A 24,849-nucleotide genomic window follows, 5' to 3' on the forward strand; every position below is an offset into this window, starting at 1 on the left:
TTTCTACATTAGCCAAACCCAAATCCTGCAACCGTATGTTTTCATCTCCAGGCCTTGTGATCATCTTAGTTGCTCTTTTTTACACTTTTTCCAAAGTCTCGACATCTTTCTCGTAATCTGCTGGCCAAAATTGGATGCAGTATTCCAGGTGTGGCCTTACTAAGGTTTTATAAAACGGTACTAATACTTCACGTGATTTTGATTCTGTCTCTGCTACACAACGAAGGATTGTATTAGCTTTTTTGACTGTTGCCACACACTGCTGGCTCATATTTAAGTGATCGTCAACTAGGACTCCAAGATCTTTCTCACAGAATAGAATAGAATAGAATAGAATAGAATAGAATAGAATAGAATAGAATAGAATAGAATAGAATAGAATACAATACAATACAATACAATACAATACAATACAATACAATACAATACAATACAATACAATACAATACAATACAATACAATACAATACAATACAATACAATACAATACAATACAATTTTTATTGGCCAAGTGTGATTGGACACACAAGGAATTTGTCTTGGTGCACAGTAAGTTTTTGAGCTAGGTTTTGCCTAATCTGTATTTGAACCTTTACATAGCTTAATTATACTGACTCTATATAATTATATATATTGATTCCATAACTCAAGAGTTATAGAATTGTATTCTTGAATAAGCTACTCGATCCTTAAATTAAAAAAAATGCCACCCTGAATGCACTTCCTGTCATAAATCCATTTCCTCCCTTTGGAATGTTTTTTTAAATTCAGAAAAGAAAACATATTGTGGCCATAAGATGTCATTTGGAATATTTTGGCTGGGAAGGCGCAGAAATGCAAACGGGGTATCCTTGGCAACCAGCTGCAGCGTCTGTGGATGTCATTCCTGCCAGAATGAATAGATGGTGGGAGGATTTGTCCAATTTTCAGTCTCTAAAAATTTATCTGCAGCAAATGGGGAATGAACATTTAGGTCTGTAGACTTCAATCACTTGAGGGAACAAGGACACTGGGAGGTCTTACGTGATTTCCATGGTTTTGTTGACAACTTTTAGCGCAGCAAGGAAAGTAATATGCTATTTACACATACTATGAGTTAAACTATAACGGGATTTATGTTGTGAACTGAAGCGGAAACCATAGTTTATCAAGGTACAGTGTTTCACAACCCTGGCAATTTGAAGATGTGTGGACTTCAACCCCCAGAATTCCCCAGGCATGTGAAGTTCACACATCTTCAAGTAGTAGCTAAGTTACCGTAGTATTAGTTCCAAAGAAGAGTGTCTTTGAACAGATGAAAAGGTTTAAGACAGGGGTCGGCAACCTTAAACACTCAAAAGAGCCACAAAGGTCCTAACTGGAAGCCCCCCATTCAATTCTGGAGCCGACCGGAAGTCCAGTTCCCCCACCATAGAGTCTCCTCCTAGCATGGCATCCTTTTTCCTTTACCTGTCTTAACCGAAAGCCCTATCAATTGTGGAGCCGACTGGCAACAGGGAGCTGCAGCAGAGGGATGAAAGAGCCACATGCGGCTCCAGAGCTGCGGGTTGCTGATCCCTGTTTTAAGATATTAGGAAGAGCTTGGCAACAATCAGCCTAGCTTGTATCAATGTCACTTTCTAGAATGAATGAATGAATGAATGAATCCATCCATCCATCCATCCATCCCCTTTTGGCTTTACCAGCATCTACTGTTGCTTGAATTTATTCTTTACCCAGGTATCTTTTTCATCATTAATTTCCTCTTTACCTAAAATACTATGGGTATTGAACTACCGGTAAATGGAAAGAGGTGATCTGATATGTACAGAGTGAAATGGTTTTACGTGTGAAGACAGTGAAAAACAGATGTCTAAAACAGCCATGGGAGAAAGACATGGCTGCTTTAATAATTTGAAAATACACATTTCGGTGTGTAAGGAATTGGAATATAATCCAATTATTATATATTTAAGGCTTTGCATTGGAATTGAAGAGCAGAGAGAATATGCATGTAGCAAGAAGATATATTTTAAAATGAACTAAATAGTTTCCTTCCCCTACACTAAATGTATACTATGCACTGACCTGATAATAAGAATAAGAATAAGAATAATTTTATTTCTATACCGCCCTTCTCCCGAAGGACTCAGGGCTGTGTACAGCCTATTAAAAACACAAGACAATATCAGTTAAAATAGTTTAAAATTATTAAATGAATTCGGCTAAAATTTAAAACCCCAGAAATTTAAAACCCAATTTAAAATTGTTATGTTGATAGACCAGCCTGATAATAAGAGGAACATTAGAAATAAGACTGCTTCTATTTATTGGTCCAGACTATTAAGATAGTGCTATGCTAAAAAAGATAGATGTTTCAGCACTACATATATAAGCCTCCTTTAACTGCTATTAAAGGGAACATTGAAAAGCATTCTCAAAATGCATGTACTTCGTAAAGATCTTATTCAAAAGATATAGAGCAGGGCTGTCAAACTTCCGGCCTGCAGACCGGATGCATCACGTGCTGGCCACACCCATGCACGGTTTAGTGAAGGGGGAAAAAGTCCCGATACATCACGTGAAGCCGCCGTGACGGCGCGAGTTTGACACCCCTGATATAGAGGAACAAAAGACTATGACATTAAGCCAACTCTCATGTGTCAAAGGTAATGTGTAACTTCTTGGATCAAGGAACCTGCAGAACTAATTAAGACAGCGCGCAGATTATCACATTATGCAATAGGCATTCTTTCCAGAGGTGGGTTTCAGCAGGTTCTGACCAGTTCTGGAAAACCAGTAGCGGAAATTTTGAGTAGTTCGGAGAACCGGAAGTTAAAATTCTGACTGGCTCTGCCCCCATCTATTCTCTGCCTCCCAAGTCCCAGCTGATCGAGAGGAAATAGGGATTTTGCAGTAACCTTCCCCTGGATTGGGGATGGAATGGAGATTTTACAGTATTCTTCCCCTGGAGTGGGGTGGGAATGGAGATTTTATAGTATCCTTCCCCTGCCACGCCCACCAAGCCACACCCACAGAACCGGTAGTAAAAAAATTTAAAACCCACCACTGATCTTCTTTCTAATAATAAGCTGACAAATGTTTATAAACTGTTAACAACATTAGACAATGCAAAGCCTGCATGCACTATCCTTATCGATGTGCCCCAATTTTGCAACTGGCTTCGTTATTCTTAGATTTCAGCCACTGTATTAGATTTCTTCCAGTTATCCTGTTGTGTCATATACAATTGGAAACTCCCAGTGTAGGAATATGATCCTCACAAATATCCTTCAAAGAAATGCTGTTTAAGGGCAATGCTGTTTAAAGGGTAACATGTAGAAAGCATCCTGGCCTGTCTCCCAAAGGTGCTTTTTCAAAAGGCAACTAGACTTTCTTGGGGTTTTTCTCCTTGAAAACATTTTGCTCCTCACCCAAATTCAGAAGAACTGAAGAAGCTTCATGGATGAGAAGCGAAACATTTTCACGGACAACTATGACCTGGATGACTGAGAATTTCCATAGACATCCTGGCATCTCTGCTATTTTGTATGTGAGATAAAAGGCATTAGTGCTTCGACTTACGACCGTAATTCAGCCCAAAATTTATGTGGTTAAGTGAGAATTTGAGTTTTGCCCCGTTTTACGACATTTCCTGCCACAGTTGTTAAGTGAATCACTGCAGTTAATGAGCTACTAACCTGGTTGTTAAGCGAAACTGTCTTCCCCTTTGACTTCGCTGGTCAGAAGGGTGCAAAAAGTGATCACGTGACCCTGAGACACGGCAACGGTCGTAAGTATGAACCAGTTGCCAAGCATCTGAATTTTGATCACGTGATCATGGGGATGCCTGCAACAGTCGTAAGTGTGAAAAATGGTCATAAGTCACTTTTTTCGGTGCTGTTGCAACTTTGAACGGTCACTAAATAAACAGTTGCAAGTCGAGGACTACCTGTACATGAATGTACTAAGAAGGTATGTTCTATATCAGGGGTCCCCAATCCCCGGTCCATGACTCAATGCCAGGCCGCGGCCCATGGGCAGGGGGTTGGACTAGAAGACCTCCAAGGTCCCTTCCAACTCTGTTATTCTATTCCCGTGATGGCAAACCTGTGGCATGCATAGCCATATCAGAGGGCACACCAGCTCAGCTCTGGCACGCACGCACGTGCCATCCAGCTGATTTTCGGGCCTTCTGGGGCCACTAGAAGTAGGGAAACATGCTGTTTCCTGCCTCCCGAGAGCCTGAGGGGGGTGAGGAAGGCCCGTTTCTCTTTCTCACCTGGCTCCAGAACCTCTCTATGAATCTGGGGAGGGCAAAAACAGCCTTCCCCACCCCCTCAGAGGCCCTCCAGAGGCCTGAAACGGCCTGTTTCCCAACTCCTGGTTGGACAGGAGCCTCTCTAGGAGTCTCTGAAGGATGGGGACAGCAAAAACCTTGTCGCTTCCTGTCAAACTGGGAGTTGGGAAATGGGCCATTTCAGGCCTCCGGAGGGCCTCTGTGGGGGTGGGGAAGGCTGTTTTCACCCTCCCCAGATGCATACAGAGGATTTGGAGCCAGGTGAGAAAGAAAAATGGGCCTACCAGGCCATCGCATGCCAGGAGCGGGGAGGGGGGTTGCGCGCGCATGTGCAGGGCGCACAGAATTATGGGTGTGGGCATGCACTCGAACCTCTCTCACCCCTCCCTCCTGGCACGCGATGGCAAAAAGGTTAGCCATCACTGTTCTATTCTATTCTATTCATTCAGAAATGGGCTGCGGAAGCAGCAGGCGAGCACGCACTTGTGCAAAGCTGCCTTTCTGAAAGCGGCGTGCGCACACGCGAAACCATCCTCTCTCTCCCCCATCACTCCGCTGCTGCTACTTCCGTTGGTCTGCCAAGTTGGGAAGATTGGAAACGATTGCTGTTATTATATATATTTCTACAGTAAAAATTAATTCTACACTGATCGAATCAATTCCTTTTCCACCATCGGGAAAGTACAGGTAGTCCTTGACTGATGACCACAATTGAGCCCAGAATGTTAAGCAAGACAGTTGTTAACTTAGTGATGCACCATTTTATTATCTTTGTGCCATAGTTAAGCAAATCGCGGCAGTTGCTAAATGAATCATGCAGCTGTTAAGCAAATCTGGCTTCTGCCATTGACTTTTTTTTGCTTGTTAGAAATCAGCTGGGAAGATAACAAATGGGGATCACCTGATCCCAGGACACTGCAACTCTCATAAATACATGCCAGTTGCAAGCGCCCTAATTTTGATCACATGATCATGGGGATGCCGCAACAATCCAAGTGTGAAAACGGTCATCAGTCACTTTTTTCAGTGCCTCTGTAATTTTGAATGAGCACTAAACAACTGGTTGTAAGTTGAAGAGTATCTGTAGCACTGTGGTAAAAGGTAAAGGTTCCCCTCACACATATGTGCTAGTCGTTCCCAACTCTAGGGGGCGGTGCTCATCCCCGTTTCAAAGCCGAAGAACCAGCACTGTCTAAAGACTTCTCCGTGGTCATGTGGCCGGCATGACTAAACGCCAAAGGCCCATGGAACGCTGTTACCTTCCCACCAAAGGTGGTCCCTATTTTTCTACTTGCATTTTTTACATGCTTTCGAACTGCTAGGTTGGCAGAAGCTGGGACAAGTAACGGGAGCTCACTCCTTTACCCAGCACTAGGGATTCGAACCACTGAACTGCCGACCTTTCGATCGACAAGCTTGGCATCTTAGTCACTGAGCCACTGTGTCGCTAGCACTGTGATAGCATAGCTGAAAAAGAGGTCTACAGGTCATAGTGAAAATAGCTGCAAATTGTTTTGTTTAATCAACCTAATGAAGCTAATGATATAATATAAAATTGTAAGGCATTTCATTATACATAATCCTGCATATCAGAATTCTAGGTAAATGATGAAATCATTCATCTAAGATGCTATTTTTAGACAAGTCACAACCATAATTGCGAAAGAATTCTGGTTTCATAGACGCCACATGCAAAGTAACCATGTAAAATCAGATACCTGTTCTGTTTAAATTAATTGTCAGGTGACTAAACTAATTCTTTCTTTGCATAATCTCTCTTCGGAACAGATGATATACGAATGCAAGAGCACAGATATCACACCTTCTCCTAAGTGAAGACATATTCATATTAAGCCTCATGTTTAAATTTTAAAATAAAGATTTCTAGAAAGAATCTGAAAGAAGGAATTGGCAGCAATGGAAGCATAGCAAGTAGCAGAGAAAGAAATGTACGTAAAATTGAAAATATTTATTTGTTAAAGCAACCTTGTAGATTATGAGACTTTGAAGACTGTTTTATATTTTCAAGACTATAATAGGAATAACCATCCAGAAAAAAGCATTGGGTGATCAAGGAGAATTAAAACACTAAGAAGCATAATTCTTGCGTTTTCCCATTATTAAGGAAAACCATAGAAATACTACCGAACAGAAAATGTTACATATGTGAGTTGGCATATAATTTGTAGAACTCCATAAGAATATGGAACATAAGATAAAGGTAAAGGTTCCCCTCACACATATGTGCTAGTCGTTCCCGACTCTAGGGGGCGGTGCTCATCTCCGTTTCAAAGCTGAAGAGCCAGCGCTCTCTGAAGACATCTTCGTGGTCATGTGGCCGGCATGACTCAACGCCAAAGGTACACAGAACGCTGTTACCTTCCCACCAAAGGTGGTCCCTATTTTTCTACTTGCATTTTTTATGTGCTTTCGAACTGCTAGGTTGGCAGAAGCTGGGACAAGTAACAGGAGCTCACCCCGTTACGCGGTACTAGGGATTCGAACCGCTGAACTGCTGACCTTTCGATCGACTTAGCATCTTAGCCACTGAGCCACTGCATCACTTTTATATGGAACATAGGAAGCCATATAAATGACCCCACAAAAAAGATGCCAAACTTTGAATTATGTCAGCAATGGACAACCTTGAATAGGATTCGCACCTCACAGGGCGACTGCCGAGACTCTCTGTATAAAGGGGATATAGCATCCTCCAGTCAGTGTGATTGCAGGGCCCCACATCAAACCAACCTGCCTTCCATGGAGGACCTGTATACTGCACGAGTCAAAAAGAGGGCTGTGAAAATATCTACAGACCCCTCGCATCCTGGACATAAACACAACTCCTACCCTCAAAACGACGCTATAGAGCACTGCACACCAGAACAACTAGACACAAGGACAGTTTTTTCTCGAACGCCATCACTCTGCTAAACAAATAATTCCCTCAACACTGTCAAACTATTTACTAAATCTGTGCTACTATTAATCTTCTCTTCATTCCCACCACCCATCTCCTTCCGCTTATGACTGTATGACTGTAACTTTGTTGCTTGTATCCTTACGATTTATATTGAGATTGTTTCCTGATTGCTTATTTGTACCCTATTTATTTATTTATTTATTTATTTTGAATTTGTATACCGCCCTTCTCCCTGAGGACTCAGGGCGGTGAACAGCCAAGTAAAAACATCAAATACAAATATTAAAATACAGTTAAAATATACATATATAAATTTGGCCCCATTAATTAAAAACAATAAACAATGACTATGACTATCATTAAGTGTTGTACCTTATGATTCTCGATGAACGTATCTTTTCTTTTAATGTACACTGAGACCATATGCACCAAAACAAATTCCTTGTGTGTCCAATCACACTTGGCCAATAAAAAAAAATTATATTCTATTCTATTCTAAACTGTAGGACAAATCTTGACCAGCTGTAAACTGAGGGCCTAGGTGAAATCATCATATATATTGCTAATCCATGTATGATATGCCATACACTAAATAAATCAAGAAATCCACATGGCAGGAAATGATTGAATACAGATCAGGCAACCAGGAGCCATTTAAAAAAAAAATCAGTACTGAAATGGCTTAGGACAGGGGTGTCAAAATCGCGGCCCAAGGGAGAATAACCAGTTTGGTCTAGTGGTTAAGGCATCAGTCTAAGAAAGGGAGAGATGATAAGTTCAAATCCTGTCTTAACCATAAAAGCCAGTTGGGTGACTTTGGGCCAGTCCCTCTCTCTTAGCCCAAATCACCTCACAGTGTTGCTATGTGGGGAACATGGGAGGAGGAAGGTATGTTGGATATGTTTGCTACCATGAGTTATTTATAAAATAAAACCAGGATGTATAAAAATAAATACATAAAAAATAAATTACCAGGAAGATAAGCGTAAGTCAACCAGAGGTTTAACACACATGTACCTATTTTATGCAACAAACTGAAGAGATTCAAGGCCACATATAGGCTCCCCAAAATTATTTTATGGTAGGAAAGACCTGATTCTGATATAAGGGATTTTCTCTCAAACTACATTTCAGAAGGAAGCAAAAGGATGATTTCTCTGCTTAATCGTGACTATACATTGCCTTCACATTACCCTGGGGTTGATGTACATACCAGGATAGGATTTTGAATCTCCCACAGCGTCTATGACTCAATAAAACAATTGTCTTCATACCGCAAACAAATTCAAGTTTCCAGAATTAGTTCAATGGTCTGGTTATTTTTTTGATTCCCTGAACTTAATAACATTTTACCTTATATGACCCCAATCATGGATTATTTCAACATATCTTATCTAAACTTTTGAGGTGTATGAACCTAATTGCCATGAAAATCTCTTTTCTCTGGAGTTTTATTTACACACGGAATACTCAAAGGAAACACGTAAAACGAGGCCACAGTTCCACAGCAGTTATTCTATTCTTAGGGTTGATATATGACTTCCCAGCTCCAAGTGGAGGTAGCTTGGAGAAAAGAACTAGCATTTGAATTCACAATTGGCATTGGAACGGTCCACAAAGCATACTGAACTAGTGGCCAGGTTTGAAAATCTAAATTAAACAATTTACAAACCATACTAGTCATATAACGGGTTAACTTTGAACTAATTATATTTTAGCATGTTATGCCAAGGAGGCCACTGACCTGCCTCACAGCCAGCCAAGGCTTGCCCGAGTTGTGACTTCTAACTCTAAATTCAATTTGCAATTTAGCTTTCCTTGATATGGATTCTACGGCTCTAGGAGAACCCAGAATCCACAGTAAGTACAAATAGTCTTCAACCTACAACCATTCACTTAGGGACCGTTCAAAGTTACAAGTGAAAAAGTAACTTATGACCATTTTCCACACTTATGACTGTTTCAGCATCCCTATAGTTATGTGATTTACATTTGGATGCTTGACAACTGGCATACATTTATGACGGTTGCAGTGTCCTGGGATCATGTAATCCCCTTTTATGACCTTTTGACTAGCAAATTCAATGGGGAAACCAGATTCACTTGGCAACGATGTTACTAATTTAACAACTGCAGTGATTCACTTAGTTCACTGGTAGCACAGTGGACTAAAGTACTGTTATTAACATCTGCTGCTTGCAATTACTGCAAGTTCAAATCTCACCAGGCTCAAGGTTGACTCAGCCTTCCATCCTTTCTAAGGTAGGTAAAATGAGGACCCAGATTGTGGGGGCAATAAGATGACTTTGTATAAATATACAAAAGTATGAAGGCTATTGCTTAACGCATTGTAAGCCGCCCTGAGTCTCCAGAGAAGGGCGGCATATAAATTAAAGCAAAAAAAAATATATGTGGCAATAAAAGTCGCGAAATGGGGCAAAACGCACTTAACAACTTTCTCACTTCGCAACATAAATTTTGGGCTCAATTGTGGTCGTAAATTGAGGACTACCTGTTTCAACCCAGGCTGCCATTTTACTCCAGATTAACTCAAGCTACGCTATCTAAAATACTAATCCCATCAATAAACCCAATTAAGTGGTGATTCCACCACGGTTTGTTTATTTCAATTTCTATAGCCACCCTTCTCAGACATGTGATTCTGGGCGGTAAACCTATATACATATAGAAACAGTTAAAACCAGGACAAGCACCATACCTATATAAGTATATCTATGCATATACATATATCACCCTGCCAACAAAAATGCATATAGTCAAGGCTATGGTTTTTCCCAGAGGTGGGTTTTAGCAGGTTCTGACCAGTTCTGGAAAACCAGTAGCGGAAATTTTGAGTAGTTTGGAGAACCAGTAGTAAAAATCCTGACTGGCCCCGCCCCCATCTATTCTCTGCCTCCCAAGTCCCAGCTGATCGGGAGGAAATGGGGATTTTGCAGTAACCTTCCCCTGAATTGGGGAGGGAATGGAGATTTTACAGTATCCTTCCCCTGGAGTGGGGTGGGAGATTTTATAGTATCCTTCCCCTGCCACGCCCACCAAGCCACGCCCACCAAGCCATGCCACACCCACAGAACCGATAGTAAGAAAATTTGAAACCCACCACTGGTTTTCCCAGTTGCAATGTATGGCTATGAAAGTTGGACCATAAGAAAGGCTGAGCGCCAAAGAATTGAGGCCTTTGAATGAACTATGGTGCTGGAGAAGACTCCTGCGAGTCCCTTGGACTGCAAGGCGACCAAACCAGTCAGTCCTAGAGGAGATCAACCTGGACTGCTCTTTAGAAGGCCAGATCCTGAAGAGGAAACTCAAATCCTTTGGCCACCTAATGAGAAAGAAGGACTCACTTGAGAAGAGCCTAATGCTGGGAACGATTGAGGGCAAAAGAAGAAAGGGACGAGAGAGAACGAGGTGGCTGGATGGAGTCACTGAAGCAGTCGGCGGGAGTTTAAATGGACTCCAGAGGATGGTAGAGGAGAGGAAAGTTGTCCATGGGGTCACGATGGGTCGGACACGACTTCGCAACTACATACATACATACATACATAGGAATTCACATTCTGTCTACCTTTTAGAAGGCAAGAAAATTAAGACCTTAAATATCAATACAACCAAGAATCAGGGCCCAGGCCCTTACAATAAAAAGTGTTGCCTGCCTTGACCCAACACCCCAAGGGAAGTCAAACACACACTTTGAATCCTGCAAGGTGTTAACAACTCCTCCCCTCCTTCCCCGGCTGCCCTGCCCTGCCCTGGAGGGGGAGGTTGCCTAGGTCCCTAAGGCACTGCTGGGTTAAACAGGGAATGCGTCCACACGTGCAAAAAAAGCCAGCTTTCCTTCACCGGGGTTTAAGCTCACATAGGGCACACGAAGCACTAAACCCGTGTTGGCCAAGCAACGTCTGGACCCATATAGCTCGCTTAGCACCTCTTGGGGATGGATGTAGGATCTCCGCCGCGGGGGGGGGAGGATATACTCCTGGGGGGATGGGGGGGGCAGTGATATTTCTTCCCCTGCAGCAAGCATTTTGCTAGCCCCGCCCTCCCTGACTGGCTGCCTTCCCCAATGGTCCCATGTTCCACCACCCACCCACCCGCCCCACCTTTTCTAAGGCTAGCCGGCCCCGTTAGCAACCCTTTCCGGCGGTACCGACTCACCGGCTCCGGTTTCCCGGGGGAAGGAAAAGACGGTGCGCACCTTGCCACCACCACTACCACCCTTCTCTCCGCACCCCCCTCCTTTTCGGATCTCTTCTGGGACCTGTCGCGCGTCCTCCCCACCGCTGGCTTGCGACCGCGCGCGCTCCCGGATTTCCCCAACCCACCTGCGCGCGACCGCTCCTAGCCACGCCCTCCGTCGGCGATCTCCATCTTTTTTTCACGTCGTCACCACTTTCCCTTCTCCGGAGAGGGGGGGGGGACGACGACGACGACGACGACGAGTGGGCGGAGATCACGTGCCCCCGAGGCCGCCCCGCCCAGGCACGTGGAACCGGAGTTGCATGTCGGGAAATGAAGTCCTCCCTCAGCTCTGAGTTCGCCGTTGGGAGCGATTTTCCTCCCTTTCCCCGCCTACGCAGAAGCCATGTTGTTTCCTAGGCTACCTGCGGAGTTAAACCTTCCTGACAGAACAATGAATCCGTGGAACGACTTGCCTCCAGAAGTTGTGACTGCTCCAACACTGGAAGTTTTTAAGAAGATGTTGGATAACCATTTGTCTGAAGTGGCGTAGGGTTTCCTGCCTAAGCAGGGGGTTGGACTAGAAGACCTCCAAAGTCCCTTCCAACTCTGTTATTCTATTCTAATCAGAAACACCCAATATCAAGCACTCTTGTTATTCTATTCTAATGATAACGTTTCCTACTGTTTTGTGGCAGGCAACACACAAAAACTGTAGTATATGCATTGACTTGGTGGTAACATTTTCTAAAACCAAGAAAGGCAAAATAGGTATCCCCCAATTCCCATTTAAAAAAAGAAAAAGAAAAGAAAATAAGTCAAATGCTCCATCACCCGAAAGCAGGACAAGAAACAATGGATGGAATTTAATCGAGAGAAGCAACCTAGAACTAAGGAGAAATTTCCTGACAGAACAATTAATTAATGGAACAACTTGCCTCCAGAAGTTGTGAATGCTCCAACACTGGAAGTTTTTAAGATGTTGGATAACCATTTGTCTGAAGTGGTGTAGGGTTTCCTGCCTAAGCAGGGGGTTGGACTAGATGGCCTCCAAGGTCCCTTCCAACTCTGCTATTCTATTCTATTCTATTCTATTCTATTCTATTCTATTCTTGTTTAAACCGCCCTTGGTAGTTTGCCCTAGTGGGACTTAGGGGTGGCCTGGTTTTGCAAATGCAAACTCACGTTTTGAAACATACCGTTTAGTGTCCCAGATGGAGCCCTTTTCACAAAGGGGCAAGTTGATGCGACTAAAAGTAATTTGCCTGCAAATGAACCACAATACAGAGCATAACAGCCCTGTGGGGATCCCAAAGTTGTTTCAAAAGACAACTGGACTTTATTGGGTTTTTTTTTCCTTGAAAATGTTTCGCTTCTCCTCCAAGAAGCTTCTTCGGTTCTTAGACAAGAAGTGAAATGTTTTCAAGGGGGGGGGGAACTCCTAAGAAAGTCCAGTTGTCTTTTGAAAAACATCTTTGGAACTGTAGAGATTTCTCAGTCATCCAGGTCATGGTTGTCCCAAAAGTGCTTTTTCAGGAAGCAACTGGACTTTTTTTTTCCTTTTGAAGACGTTTTGCTTCTCATCCAGGAAGCTTCTTCAGCACTGACACAGGATAGTGGGGAATGGAAGGATTTATATTCCTTGCTGACAGCTGGTATATTTGCATCCTTTAGATTCTAAAGTTTAGAGGGTCATTGAAGCAAAAGGAAAAAAAAACAAGGAAGTCTAGTTGCCTCCTGAAAAAGCACCTTTGGGACAACCATGATCTGGATGACAAGAGAATCTCTACAGAGATTTAGCTATACAATTTGGGATGAACACCCTTTGAATGGTGTGGGAGTAGGAACGGATTGCCAGAGAAAAAAATTGCAGACTACAGGAACCAAGAGCACCACTCAGGTGACCCTGAGGACACAGATAAACTTCCGGTGCTTCAACGACCCTATAAAAAGATGCAAATGACTAGCTGTCAGCAAGGAATATAAATCCTTCCATTCCCCACTATCCTGTCAGAGCTGAAGAAGCTTTTTGGATGAGAAGCGAAATGTCTTCAAAAGGAAAAAAAAAATCCAGTTGCCTCCTGAAAACGCACTTTTGGGACATCTTTGGGAAAAACTATGATCTGGGTGATTGAGCAGCTCCATAGACAGCCCTGTGGGATCAGGCTAATCCTGCTCTCCCGGTGTCAAATGTCATAAATATATGCCGGTTGCCATGTGCCAAAATTATGATCATGTGACTGTGGGGATGCTGTGACAATTGTAAGTGCAAGGACAGGGGTTTTTTTCAGCGATTTATATTTTTGAATGGTCATTAAAGTTGTAATGATGTAAAAATTGAGGACTACCTGTATGCTGTACAAATTTGAGGTCTGTCATTTCTTAACTCACCCCCCCCCCACTTGTCCAGTTCCAGAAACGCCAGTTATATCTGCAGCAAATGTAGGTAGGTTGAATGGCATTTACTCAATACAGGGCCAGAACAATGTTTCTCAATTTTGAAGATGTATGGACCTCAATTCGCAGAGTACAAGATGGACAACAAGCTCCCCTTAACTGGTGTGTTTGTAACCTAAACTCAGTGTCTTAATTTTGGTGTGCAAAAAAGGGGAGAGGAAGAGAAGTGGGACTCAGCACATAATACATATATTGCTTTCACATTTTATTCAAATTCTAAATCAGTTAAATTTGCATTTTTCCTAGGCAAAAGGTTGTAGTCTCCTTATTCACTAAAACAGATCTCAGATAAATAATAACCTCTCCATCCCCAGAGAATATTTCCCATTCACCTATCTGTTCTCTGTAAAAATGCTTTGAATTGAAAAGGAGTATATGGGCATATCCTAAGGTGTAATCTTTACTTCATATGGGAGACAGTACTGTACTTCTCTATTACTTTATGAAAAATATACATGGATCTTAGAATGCACCAATTGAAAATCTACATTGCAGACAAAATAATACAGGTACAACAATAAACAATAAGGTTTATTTGCTATGGCAGTCTTGGGAATTATTCGAATTAGGGAGGTAGGCATTATCAACCAAAATACAGGAATTTGCATAAAGAGTTATGTTTGTTTATCAGCTTTAGCTTTTTTTTCACCTTTAGAAGCTCAAAAGCTTCAAAAAACGACGTTTTCACCTTTGTGGCATTGTATTGGTATTGTCCCCTCCATGTGTAATATCTGCTTTTAAAAAGTTTTCTATACCATTGTGAGGAATCAGCAAAGGGGCAGCTCTGCAGATGCTAATTTAGAAACAACAAATTAGTAGCTATCAATACATTCACCATTAGTGTTCAAATATTTACAATGCTGCGTTCTTTTTAGCTACTGTATGATCTTTTGCTTAAAAAAACAAACAAACGTATGAGTCATTATCAATGAAGTGTTTTAGGATTTTTTTTTAAACAAGTAGCAAAATTGAGAGTTACGGTTTTAATAAAATATGGACACTAAAACTGTTAACACTCTTCAATTGCACTGCACATTAGGGTTCCAGCCACCCCAAATTTCAACAACAGCAAGACAATATATTAAAACTATTTTCAAGGACACAGCTAGAATTATTCCAAGCCTCCCTGGGGTGATGGGTGTCTATACATATTCCAAATTTCCATTCGGATAAATGTGCAATCAGTAAAATATCCATGTGGGGAAAACTGTGAGTTCATTTCCTATAACAGCCTTGACCCCACAGCAGAAGCATAACTAATCTGTCTTTTTGTCGGAGTCTTCTTTGGGTCCAATTTCAGAAAATCCATTTGCAATGCCATTGCTTTTGGTCTGAAAGACAGGGAGCGGGGGAGGGAGGGAAGGGGAAAAAAGAGATTTTAAAATGCACATTCATTCCATCACAGTTTTGAAAGAGAAAAACCAGAATAGAATTCTTTATTGGCCAAGTGTGATTGGACACACAAGGAATTTGTCTTGGTGCATACGTTCTCGGTGTACATAAAAAGAAAAGATACACTCGTCAAGAATCATAAGGTACAACACTTAATGATAGTCATAGGGAAACAAAGTCAATATAAATCTTAAGGATACCAGCAACAAGGTTACAGTCATACAGTCATAAGTAGGAGGAGATGGGTGATAGGAACGATGAGATGATTAATAGTAATGCAGACTTAGTAACTAGTTTGAATTGTGACTAGCTGGCCCTAAGATGCCTTTCCTGGTCCTAAAAAAGATCAAGTTCCTTTTAGATCAATGGTCCCCAACTGTTTTGGCACCAGGGACTGATTTAATGGAAGACCATTTTTCTACAGACTGAGCCCGGGGGGGTGGGGGGGCGAGGAGAAGAAGCATGCAACCGGTAGTTCCTGCACAATTGCTGTTTCACTCACCTGCCACTCACTTCCAGCTGTATGGGCACGGACCAGTAATGATCCACAGCCTGCGGGTTGGGGACTCATTTTAGATGATGCTTAAGATAAGGTTGGGGATAGAAGCGAGCTGAGTTGGAATCATCATTAATTAGAGTCATAACTTTTTTATTGTTTATTTATAGGTCCTCGCTTAATGACTGGTTGTTTAATGAGTGTTCCAAGTTATGACAGACCTTTTCAAAAGGTACTTATGAACCAGTTCCAATGGTGGCAAACCCACAACCACATGCCCACATTTCAAGCTCTTGGCAACTGCCTAACCTTTGTGGTCAAAGGTTGTAGTGTTCCAAGGTTCATGATGTGATTTATAATATCTTTTGCCGGCAAAAGGCACCCTTGGAAATGCCTTGACTCCCTTAATGGCCAGAGTTTCCTTAACAACTGCTGCATTCACTTTACAGCCACAGCGTTCTCTTAACAGCCAGCACAAAAAAGTTTGTAAAATCGGATCTGCCTCGATATATGATCATCATGACTTACAAAGAAATTCCAGGCTCCATTATGGTCATAAATCAAGGACTACCTATAACATGCTTAGGCCACTTCACCTGCAGCCACATATGCCCATCACTGGGATTTTGTTTAAAATCATAGAAAGTAACATCCTTGCAGGCAAAGACTGTATTGGAGGTGAAGGGGGGGGACAGTTTTTAGACCACACAAGGCAGGCCCAGTGATGTCACCTGAGTGGAATAATTTTCCAGCTTCTTTGGTGGGTGAAGCTGACTAAAAGAATCTGTCCTTTAAGCTTCCCAAAGGAAAAATGAGCTGGGAATGATGGGACAGAGTGCAGAGGGCTTTCAACTTCAGCAGAGCTTATAGTTCTCAATTCACCCCTTCAAACCCTAAAATTGAAGCCATTTACAAAATGGGGGGAAATGTGGCTCATATGTGACAATAAAGAAAATTTAACAGTGACTCAGTCCTTAGGCTATTAATTATTAATATTATTTAATAATTAATTGTTAATGATACTAATGATGGTTCTTAATTATTAATAGTATTATTTTGGAGATGGCAAGCACTGTTTAGGCGCAGCCAGACATCCTGGCACCTATAGGCCCCATGTTACTAATCCTCATCCTAAAGCACAATGATATTTGCTTTCATTGGCATCCTTCAGTCTCAAAAGACTATGGTATCATGCTCTGGAAAGAGGTCCTAAAACAGCATCTAGTGTGACTAAAAAGGCCAATTCGAGAGTGGCAATCCTTTCCACACTGAGGGCAGATACATTCTGTCCCCTGCCCAGCCCCCAGATTTTGCTGGTTCCGGGACTGCCTCTTTGCCTCGGCCTGCCGAACAAGTGTCTCTTCGAATTTGCTTTCACACAAACATTTTAAACAGGACACTTGTACAGTACATTCCGGCTTGTACAGGGCTTCAACCACTGCTAAGCCAAGCTTTTTCCAATTCTCTGCAGCATTTGTGTTGCCTTGACTTAGAGGCAATCTCCATATGCATTGGTAAATATATGCAAGATGAGAACAGCAGAGAAAAGACCACAGGTAGTGAATGAGACCAAACTTAAAATTCATCCCGGAGCAAAATTCAAAATGAATAGCTTCCTTTTCTTAGGTATATTCCTGGATACTCCAATGAATGCATGGCTCGTGTAGGAATGAAAAACAGAGGAACTGGTCTGTTAGAATTACTGCATTAAGCAAGGAAGACCTGTTTGCAACTAGCAAACCCGTATGAATCATATATCCGTTTTGTGACCCTACTGTTTTCTTTGCGTCTGTTGGAATATTTGTACAGATAGTCCTCGACTTACAACCATTAGTTTAGTGACTGTTTGAAATTAGAACAGCACTGAAAAAAGGGACATAACCAGTTTTTACGTTTACAAATGATGTAGCATCCTCATGGCCATATGAAAAGATGAGGGAGTCAAATTATTATCCAAAGCACCGGAAAGGAGAACAAGAAACAATGGTTGGAAACAAATCAGAGAGAGAAGCAACCTGGAATTAAGGAGAAACTTCCTAACAGCGAAGACAATTAACCAGTGGAACAGCTTTGCCTTCAGACGTTGTAGGTGCTTCATCTCTGGAGGCTTTTAAGAAAAGACTGGACCACCACCTGTCTGAAATGGTATAGGTCAGTGATGGCTAATCTTTTTGCCGTCGCGTGCCAAAAGCAGGTGGAGCGCAGGGGGGTCATGCATGTGCGCATGTGCCCCACCCACCCCACCGCGCATGCGCACGTGACCTCCCCGTGCTTTTGGCACGTGATGGCACATGCTGGCCTGGTAGGCCCATTTTTCGCCTTTCGCCTCAAGAGCCTTTCTAGGAGACTGGGGAGGGTGAAAACAGCCTCTCCCCCCCTCCCCAGAGGCTCTCTGGAGGCCAGAAATGGCCCATTTACTGAGCTAGAGCAACGCTCACATTCCCACCGATATGGTTCGGCGTGTCATCTGTGGCACGCATGCCATAGATTTGCCATCACGGGTATAGGTTTTCCTGCTTGAGCAGGGGGCAGGATTAGACCTCCAAGGTCCCTTCCAGTTCATTCTATTCTACATCAAAGTCAATGGGGGGGAAGTCAGATTCACTTAATGACTGCATGACTGTATGATTCACTTAACTGTGGCAAAAAACAAGGTTATAAAATGAGGCGCAACTTACTTAATCGTCTCACTTAGCAATGGAAATCTGGGGCTCAACTGCGGTCATAAATCAAGGACTACCTGCATTAATTTCGTATATTTGATATGGTCCAACGACTAAATCAATAAAGTTTCCATTTTATTCTCATCCATTTCTAATGGGGCTCCTCAAAACACATGCACAAAACGTTTTGCCTGGGTAATATCACTGCATTGTGTTTGCCAGCTGAGCTTCCATCCTAAAACTTACGGTAGCCTGCCGGAGAACTTTATCACGTCTCTGTAGCAACAGAGATAAGACTGTCTTGTGATTTTCTGAGCTACTGCGCATGTCCAAGTTTAAGGAAGAAACTTCCTGATCTTTTTCCTTTGTCCGTCTGTGTGATATAACTGCCGTTAACAATGTAGTTAGTAAGTTTGTTTTATTTCTTTACAATAAAATGTTTCTTAGAATATATTTCGGGTTTTCTTTCTTTAAAGTATACAGCATGGAAAAACAAGATCCATCCGTCTCTAATCAAGTGCAATTACCCCAGGGGGAAGTATCGAAGCTGATTTACACTTCGTCTGGTAATACTTACTTTATAAAGTTCTGGCTGATCGTTGAAAGAATCCTGCTTCACGAAATCGCCTCCATTTTCAGAGCTGTTCTTTTGGTCGTGCTTTGCCGTTTCCTGCACTGCTTTCTTGGGCCAAATGCGCTTAACAAAAGGAGAGATGAAGGGATAGAGATACGGCTCAAGGAACCTTTTGTAGACCCACAGCAGAACTGGAATGACGATGCAAGGAATGCACACCATGGTTCTTTGTAGTGTGCTTTAAAAAATGTGCTGGAGGAAAAAAATACAACAGGTTGAAACCATTATGTAGACTAGGTTCATCCTCACCAATTTGAGGGGACAACACACTTTCCAAATCAATATGTACGGCAACCTTCTCCATCTTGAAGCATTATACACAGGTTGGACTTCAACTCCCATAACCCTCGGGGGTGGCAGCCATGTTGGCTGGGGGATTCCGGAAATTAGTCTTACATATTTGGGCTGCACCAGAACTGAGGAAAATAATTCAACATGCATTCACATGACATGATCAGCTTAAGCTGGTTAAGACCCAGCAGATCTTTTAAATACAGGTATGAGTCTCCGGAGAAGGGCGGCATATAAATTTAAAAAAAATATATATTGATATTGACTGTTTCCTGATTGCTTATTTGTACCCTATGACTATCATTAAGGGTTGTATCTTATGATTCTTGACAAATGTATCTTTTCTTTTATGTACACCAAGAGTGTATGCACCAAGACAAATTCCTTGTGTGTCCAATCACACTTGGCCAATAAAGAATTCTATTCTATTCTATTCTATTCTATTGGTATGGTATAAAAAATGATTAAATCTGAACTAGAGATTTCAAGAGTGATATTCTGACAACCAATGATTTATTTTTGATTTAGTTAAAGGCGTATTCTATGAAAATGTTTGCCTGCCAATCAAAAGAATGCAAAGCTGTCTGCAAGGAGCATAAATCCTTCCATTCCCCACCATCCAATTAGAGCTGAAGAAGCTTCTTGGATGAGAAGTGAAACGTCTTCCAAAGAATAAACAGGAAGTCTAGTTGTCTTTTGAAAAAGCACCTTTGGGCCAACCATGACCTGGATGACTGAGAATCTCCATAGACATTTAACGATGCCAATCCAAGCTTTATAAAGGGGTGGTAGTGCCCTACCTCTCTAACTATAACTTCTTTTCAAGGATAACAATTGCTATTTATATTATAAATGGTAATGAATAGGTTTTTTTCTTCCATTTTGGGGTTCTAGATCACAACTAGTTCACGTTTTGCTTTTCATATTGTGAATATGAAAAGTTTTTTTAGTTTTTAAAAGCTAAGATACAGTTACAGAGACTTGCAATAATCCGGTTTTTATTTGCATTTTGATGAAAACAACAATGACCGTTTGCTGCTCCCAGACAATGCATTCAGTTAATTCTAGCTTGCTTGTATTCATATTTCCTAGGTGGTTTGTCTACACCCGAGTTGTGTACCAGCTACTGAAAAAAGGACTGCAATTTTAATTAGTTAACTATACCAAACCTGGGACGTGGTGGCTCAGTGGCTAAGACGCTGAGATTGTCGATTGAAAGGTCGGCAGTTCAGCGGTTCGAATCCTTAGTACTGCGTAACGGGGTGGGCTCCCGTTACTTGTCCCAGCTTCTGCCAACCTAGCAGTTTGAAAGCATGTAAAAAATGCAAGTAGAAAAATAGGGACCCCCTTTGGTGGGAAGGTAACAGCGTTCCGTGTGCCTTTGGCATTGAGTCATGCTGGCCACATGACCATGGAGACATCTTTGGACAGCGTTGGTTCTTCAGCTTTGAAACGGAGATGAGCTCTGCCCCTAAAGTCGGGAATGACTAGCACATATGTGTGAGGGGAACCTTTACCTTTATACCAAACCTGAGGTGATCAGTTAGAAACATGAATTACTCCATGGATTTAAAACTTTATATTATTATATCTGGCTAAAGAGGAGGAAAATGTACAATAAATGCATCACTGTAAAGAAAAGAAAATGGGTCTGAAAATTTTATCATTAAAAAATTGCAAAAAACCAATTGCAAAAAAGGCCTCCAAAAATAATTCAAAAACTGACAATCATTGCATATCATCAATCCATCGCTACAAATCAAATATAGAATTCTTCTTCTGATGTATTATAACTCCTATGTTAAATATGAACACAACATTTATTTTGTATGTTATTACTATGTTGCTAGCAGAGAAGAGTAACTAAAATGTTGGACTGGAAGCTGGGAGACCCAGATTCAAGTCCACCCACAAATCATTTGTCATGCTAGGAAGTCACTACTCTCAGCTCAGCCTGCCTCACAGCGTTGATTTTAATGACTGTTATTGTTTTATCAAAATATATCACAGGGTTTATGGAGATTCTCAGTCATCCAGGTCATGGTTGTCCCAAAGGTGCTTTTTCAGCTCTGACTGGATGGTGGGGAAATGATTCAGAGCTGAAGAAGCTTCTTGGATGAGAAGCGAAACGTCTTCAAAGAAAAAACAAAGTCCAGTTGCTTTTTGAAAAAGCACCTTTGGGATATCAGAGGGTTCTTGTTCTGTGGAAAAATTGGGAGGGAATCATGAAATAAATGAAGCACATACTAGCATCACAGTGAATGGCAATTCTCTACCCTTGCCAGATTTCCAAAAAAGCTAACCAGGATCTGGCTTGCTTAATCCTTAGATGGGAGACCACCAGAAAAACTCTGGTCTGTAGGCTGAAGTAGTCAATACTGCTTGGAGGAAGATAATAGAAAATTAATTCCATACCATTGTCAATAAAACTGTATGGTCATGTCTATGTTTTCAACCAGCTTAACCTTTACTGTCATTGGCTTCCAATAATGATCAGGGGGAAAAAGTCATAAGTGTTTTTCAAACTTGGCAACTTTAAGATGAGGAGATTTCAACTTCCAGTTTTCTGAAACACGGTCACAACAGTCTTTCTTGTTTCTTAGTCTTATAATCAGTAATGATTAATGACCCATGGTTCAATAATGAATTATTAACTAACACAAATTAATATATTATTAATTGAAAAGCCATAGATGGAGAGATAGAGACAGACAGACAGACAGACAGACAGACAGACAGAGATAGGAAGGAAGCCAGCAGGGATGAGCGTTCGTATTGAGGTCATTCAGTGATCGAAAGCAACCTCTCAAATTTGCAGATGACACTAGACTGGCAGGAATAGCCTCAGAAGACAAGCTCAGGATCCAAAAAGATCTTGAACAATGGGCCCTATCCAACAAAATGAAATTTAATGTGGAGAAAAGCGAGGTTTTACACCTGGGCAGGAAAAATCAAAGGAACAAGTACAGATTAGGCGAAATCTGGCTGAAAACCAGTAACTGTGAGAGGAACCTTGGAGTCCTAGTGGACGATCACTCAGTGTGTGGCAGCAGCCAAAACAGCTAATACGATCCTTGGTTGTATAAACAGAGGCATAGAATCAAAATCACATGAAGTATTAGCACCACTTTTTAAAGCCTTGGTAAGACCACACCTGGAATATCGCCATCCAGTTTTGGTCACCACATTACAAAAAAAGATGTTGAGATTTTGGAAAAAGTTCAGAGAAGAGCAACTAAGATGATTAAAGGCCTGGAGACTAAAACATACAAAGAACGGTTGCAGGAATTGGGTATGGCTAGTCTAGAGAAAAGAAGGACTAGGGGGGACATGATAGAAATAATCCAGTATTTAAGGCACTGTCACAAAGAAGAATTCAAAAATGGATTTTAGAAATCATAGGATGTAGGATAAAATTGAACCCGGAAACGTTTTTACTAGGCATGAAACCAGAGAACTTAAACAAATCTAATTGGTATCTCACTCTCCACATCATCATTGCAGCCAGGATCTCGTTTACGCAAGAATGGAAATCCAAAAATACCCCATTGGAGGCTACGTTAACTACAAAGATCATGGACTGTGCAGAGGCAAACACGCTTACCGGACTTTTGCGAGATAGACAAGAATCGGGGTTATATATGAGTTGGGACAGGTGGTATGTTTGGCTGCAAAAAAGAAATCTTAAGAAGAATGTAAAATAATAATCTTAGTGTGACTGTGGGTAAATATATATAGGAATATTGAGCCTTGATAGTACAGTGGTCTAAAGCACCCTGTTATTAAGACCAGCTGCCTGCAATTACTGCAGGTTCAAATCTTGCCAGGCTCAAGGTTGACTCAGCCTTCCATCCTTTCTAAGGTAGGTAAATTGAGGACCCAGTTGTGGGGGCAATAAGCTGACTTTGTATAAATATACAAAAGGATGAAGGCTATTGCTTAGCGCATTGTAAGCCTCCCTGAGTCTCTGGAGAAGGGCAGCATATAAATCAAATTTAAAAAAAATAAAATTGCATGGCAGTTGAGAATTCTTTCTTCTGGATAATCTTTTCCTTTTTTTTTTTTTTTGATGATTTGGTTTAATGGAGGTTTGTACTATTTCTAGGCGAAAACTGCTGCTTTAAAACTCTATCTGTATTATATTACTCTCTGCAATTCTATCCATATTGCTATATTTTTTTTCTGTAATTTTTAATAATTTTCAATATTTTTTTTTTAAAAAGAAAGAATCCAGTATTTAAGGCACTGTCACAAAGAAGAAGGAGTCAACTTATTTTCCAAAATCAGAGGGCAGGACAAGAAACAAGAAACAATGGATGGAAACTAATCAAGGAGAGAGAAGCAAGCTGGAACTAAGGAGAAACTTCCTAACAGGGAGGACAGCTTGCCACCAGAAGTCGTGGGTGTTTCATCACTGGAGGTTTTTAAGAAGAGATTTGATGGTGACTTGTCTGAAATGGTACTATATAGGGCAGTGTTTCTCAACCTTGGAAGCTTGAAGATGGGTGGACTTCAACTCCCAGAATCCCCCAGCCAGCTGCGCTGGCTGGGGGATTCTGGGAGTTGAAGTCCACCCATCTTCAAGCTTCCAAGGTTGAGAAACACTGATATAGGGTCTCCTGCTTGAGCCAGGGGGCTGGACTAGAAGACCTCCAAGGTTCCTTTTCCAGCTCCATTCGGATTCTCTGATTTAAAGGGAAACCTGCCCCTCCCCCTCACTTTTAAAGTGACCGCTTCAAACAAAACGTTCAAATGAGGTGGGGGGGCTTTACGTGGCCCTCGGAGAGAGAGGAATGAAACAGAAGGCGACAGGAAGAAAGAACGGCGCTTCGGTGTGTGTGTCCCCCCCCCCCCGCCATCACCTGCCCCGCGGCCCCGCCGTCTCACTTACCTGCGCGAACCTCCAACGTTTCCAGGTATGAAGAGGGAAGCCGCTTCACTTCCGGGAAAGACGGAAAATAAACGTCACTTCGCGACCACCAATGGGAGAGGAGGAGGCGCGTGACGTAAGGGAAAGACTCCGCCCTGACGCGGCTCCTGCGGGGAGCGCCATGACAGGCGAGGCAGAGCGGGCCTGGGTGGCGCATGCGCTCAGAGCGACGCGCTTTGCCCTCATTAACTCCTAAGGAATGAATATACGCAAAACACACACACGCGTGCGTGTGTTTTGTGTGTGTCCCACGTTTTTTTTCCTTTTTCCTTAAAATCAGCAAATCCTCAAGGGCGTGTGTGCGGCGTCTTCCACGTTATTTTTCTTACCTCTCCCCAGTAATGCCGCCGCCTTTTCTTCCTATCCAAGTTATCTCAATATCTTTTTTTTTCTGCAGTATTGCAACGAGCGAAAAAATAAAAATAACAGTCAAAACCAAAGTGGCTTTCGTCCTGTAAATGTGATCGTACTGAGAAAAACTCTCAGGCGGTTAAGGGGAAAATGACTTTTTCTTTCTTTCTTTCTTTCTTTCTTTCTTTCTTTCTTTCTTTCTTTCTTTCTTTCTTTCTTTCTTTCTTTCTTTCTTTC

At 41.9% G+C, this 24,849-nt stretch overlaps 2 protein-coding genes across 7 annotated transcripts in view; both read right to left on the bottom strand.

Moving 5' to 3' along the window:
* DYM (dymeclin) overlaps positions 1-11,758 on the bottom strand; it is a 279,747-nt gene extending 267,989 nt beyond the window's left edge. For 2 of the 6 annotated variants that reach the window (XM_034401769.3, XM_034401767.3), the window contains exon 1: positions 11,378-11,618. The gene's annotated coding sequence lies outside the window, so the exon portion shown is untranslated. Of the gene's footprint in view, positions 1-11,377 lie in introns of all 6 variants that reach the window. The other 4 variants (XM_087885550.1, XM_034401768.3, XM_087885551.1 and 1 more) reach the window with 4 other exon arrangements.
* Positions 11,759-14,043: 2,285 nt separating this feature from the next.
* C2H18orf32 (chromosome 2 C18orf32 homolog) lies at positions 14,044-24,311 on the bottom strand. Its single transcript, XM_034401771.2, has 3 exons — positions 24,223-24,311; positions 18,984-19,232; positions 14,044-15,186 (listed from the first exon to the last, which is right to left on the bottom strand). The coding sequence occupies exons 2-3, from the start codon at positions 19,200-19,202 to the stop codon at positions 15,112-15,114; spliced, it is 294 nt and encodes a 97-aa protein (XP_034257662.1). The 5' UTR covers positions 19,203-19,232; positions 24,223-24,311; the 3' UTR covers positions 14,044-15,111.
* Positions 24,312-24,849: the final 538 nt, after the last annotated feature.

Source organism: Pantherophis guttatus, chromosome 2 (genome assembly GCF_059756535.1).
Source record: "Pantherophis guttatus breed Tessera chromosome 2, ASM5975653v1, whole genome shotgun sequence".
In the NCBI taxonomy this organism is placed as follows: Eukaryota; Metazoa; Chordata; class Lepidosauria; order Squamata; family Colubridae; genus Pantherophis; species Pantherophis guttatus.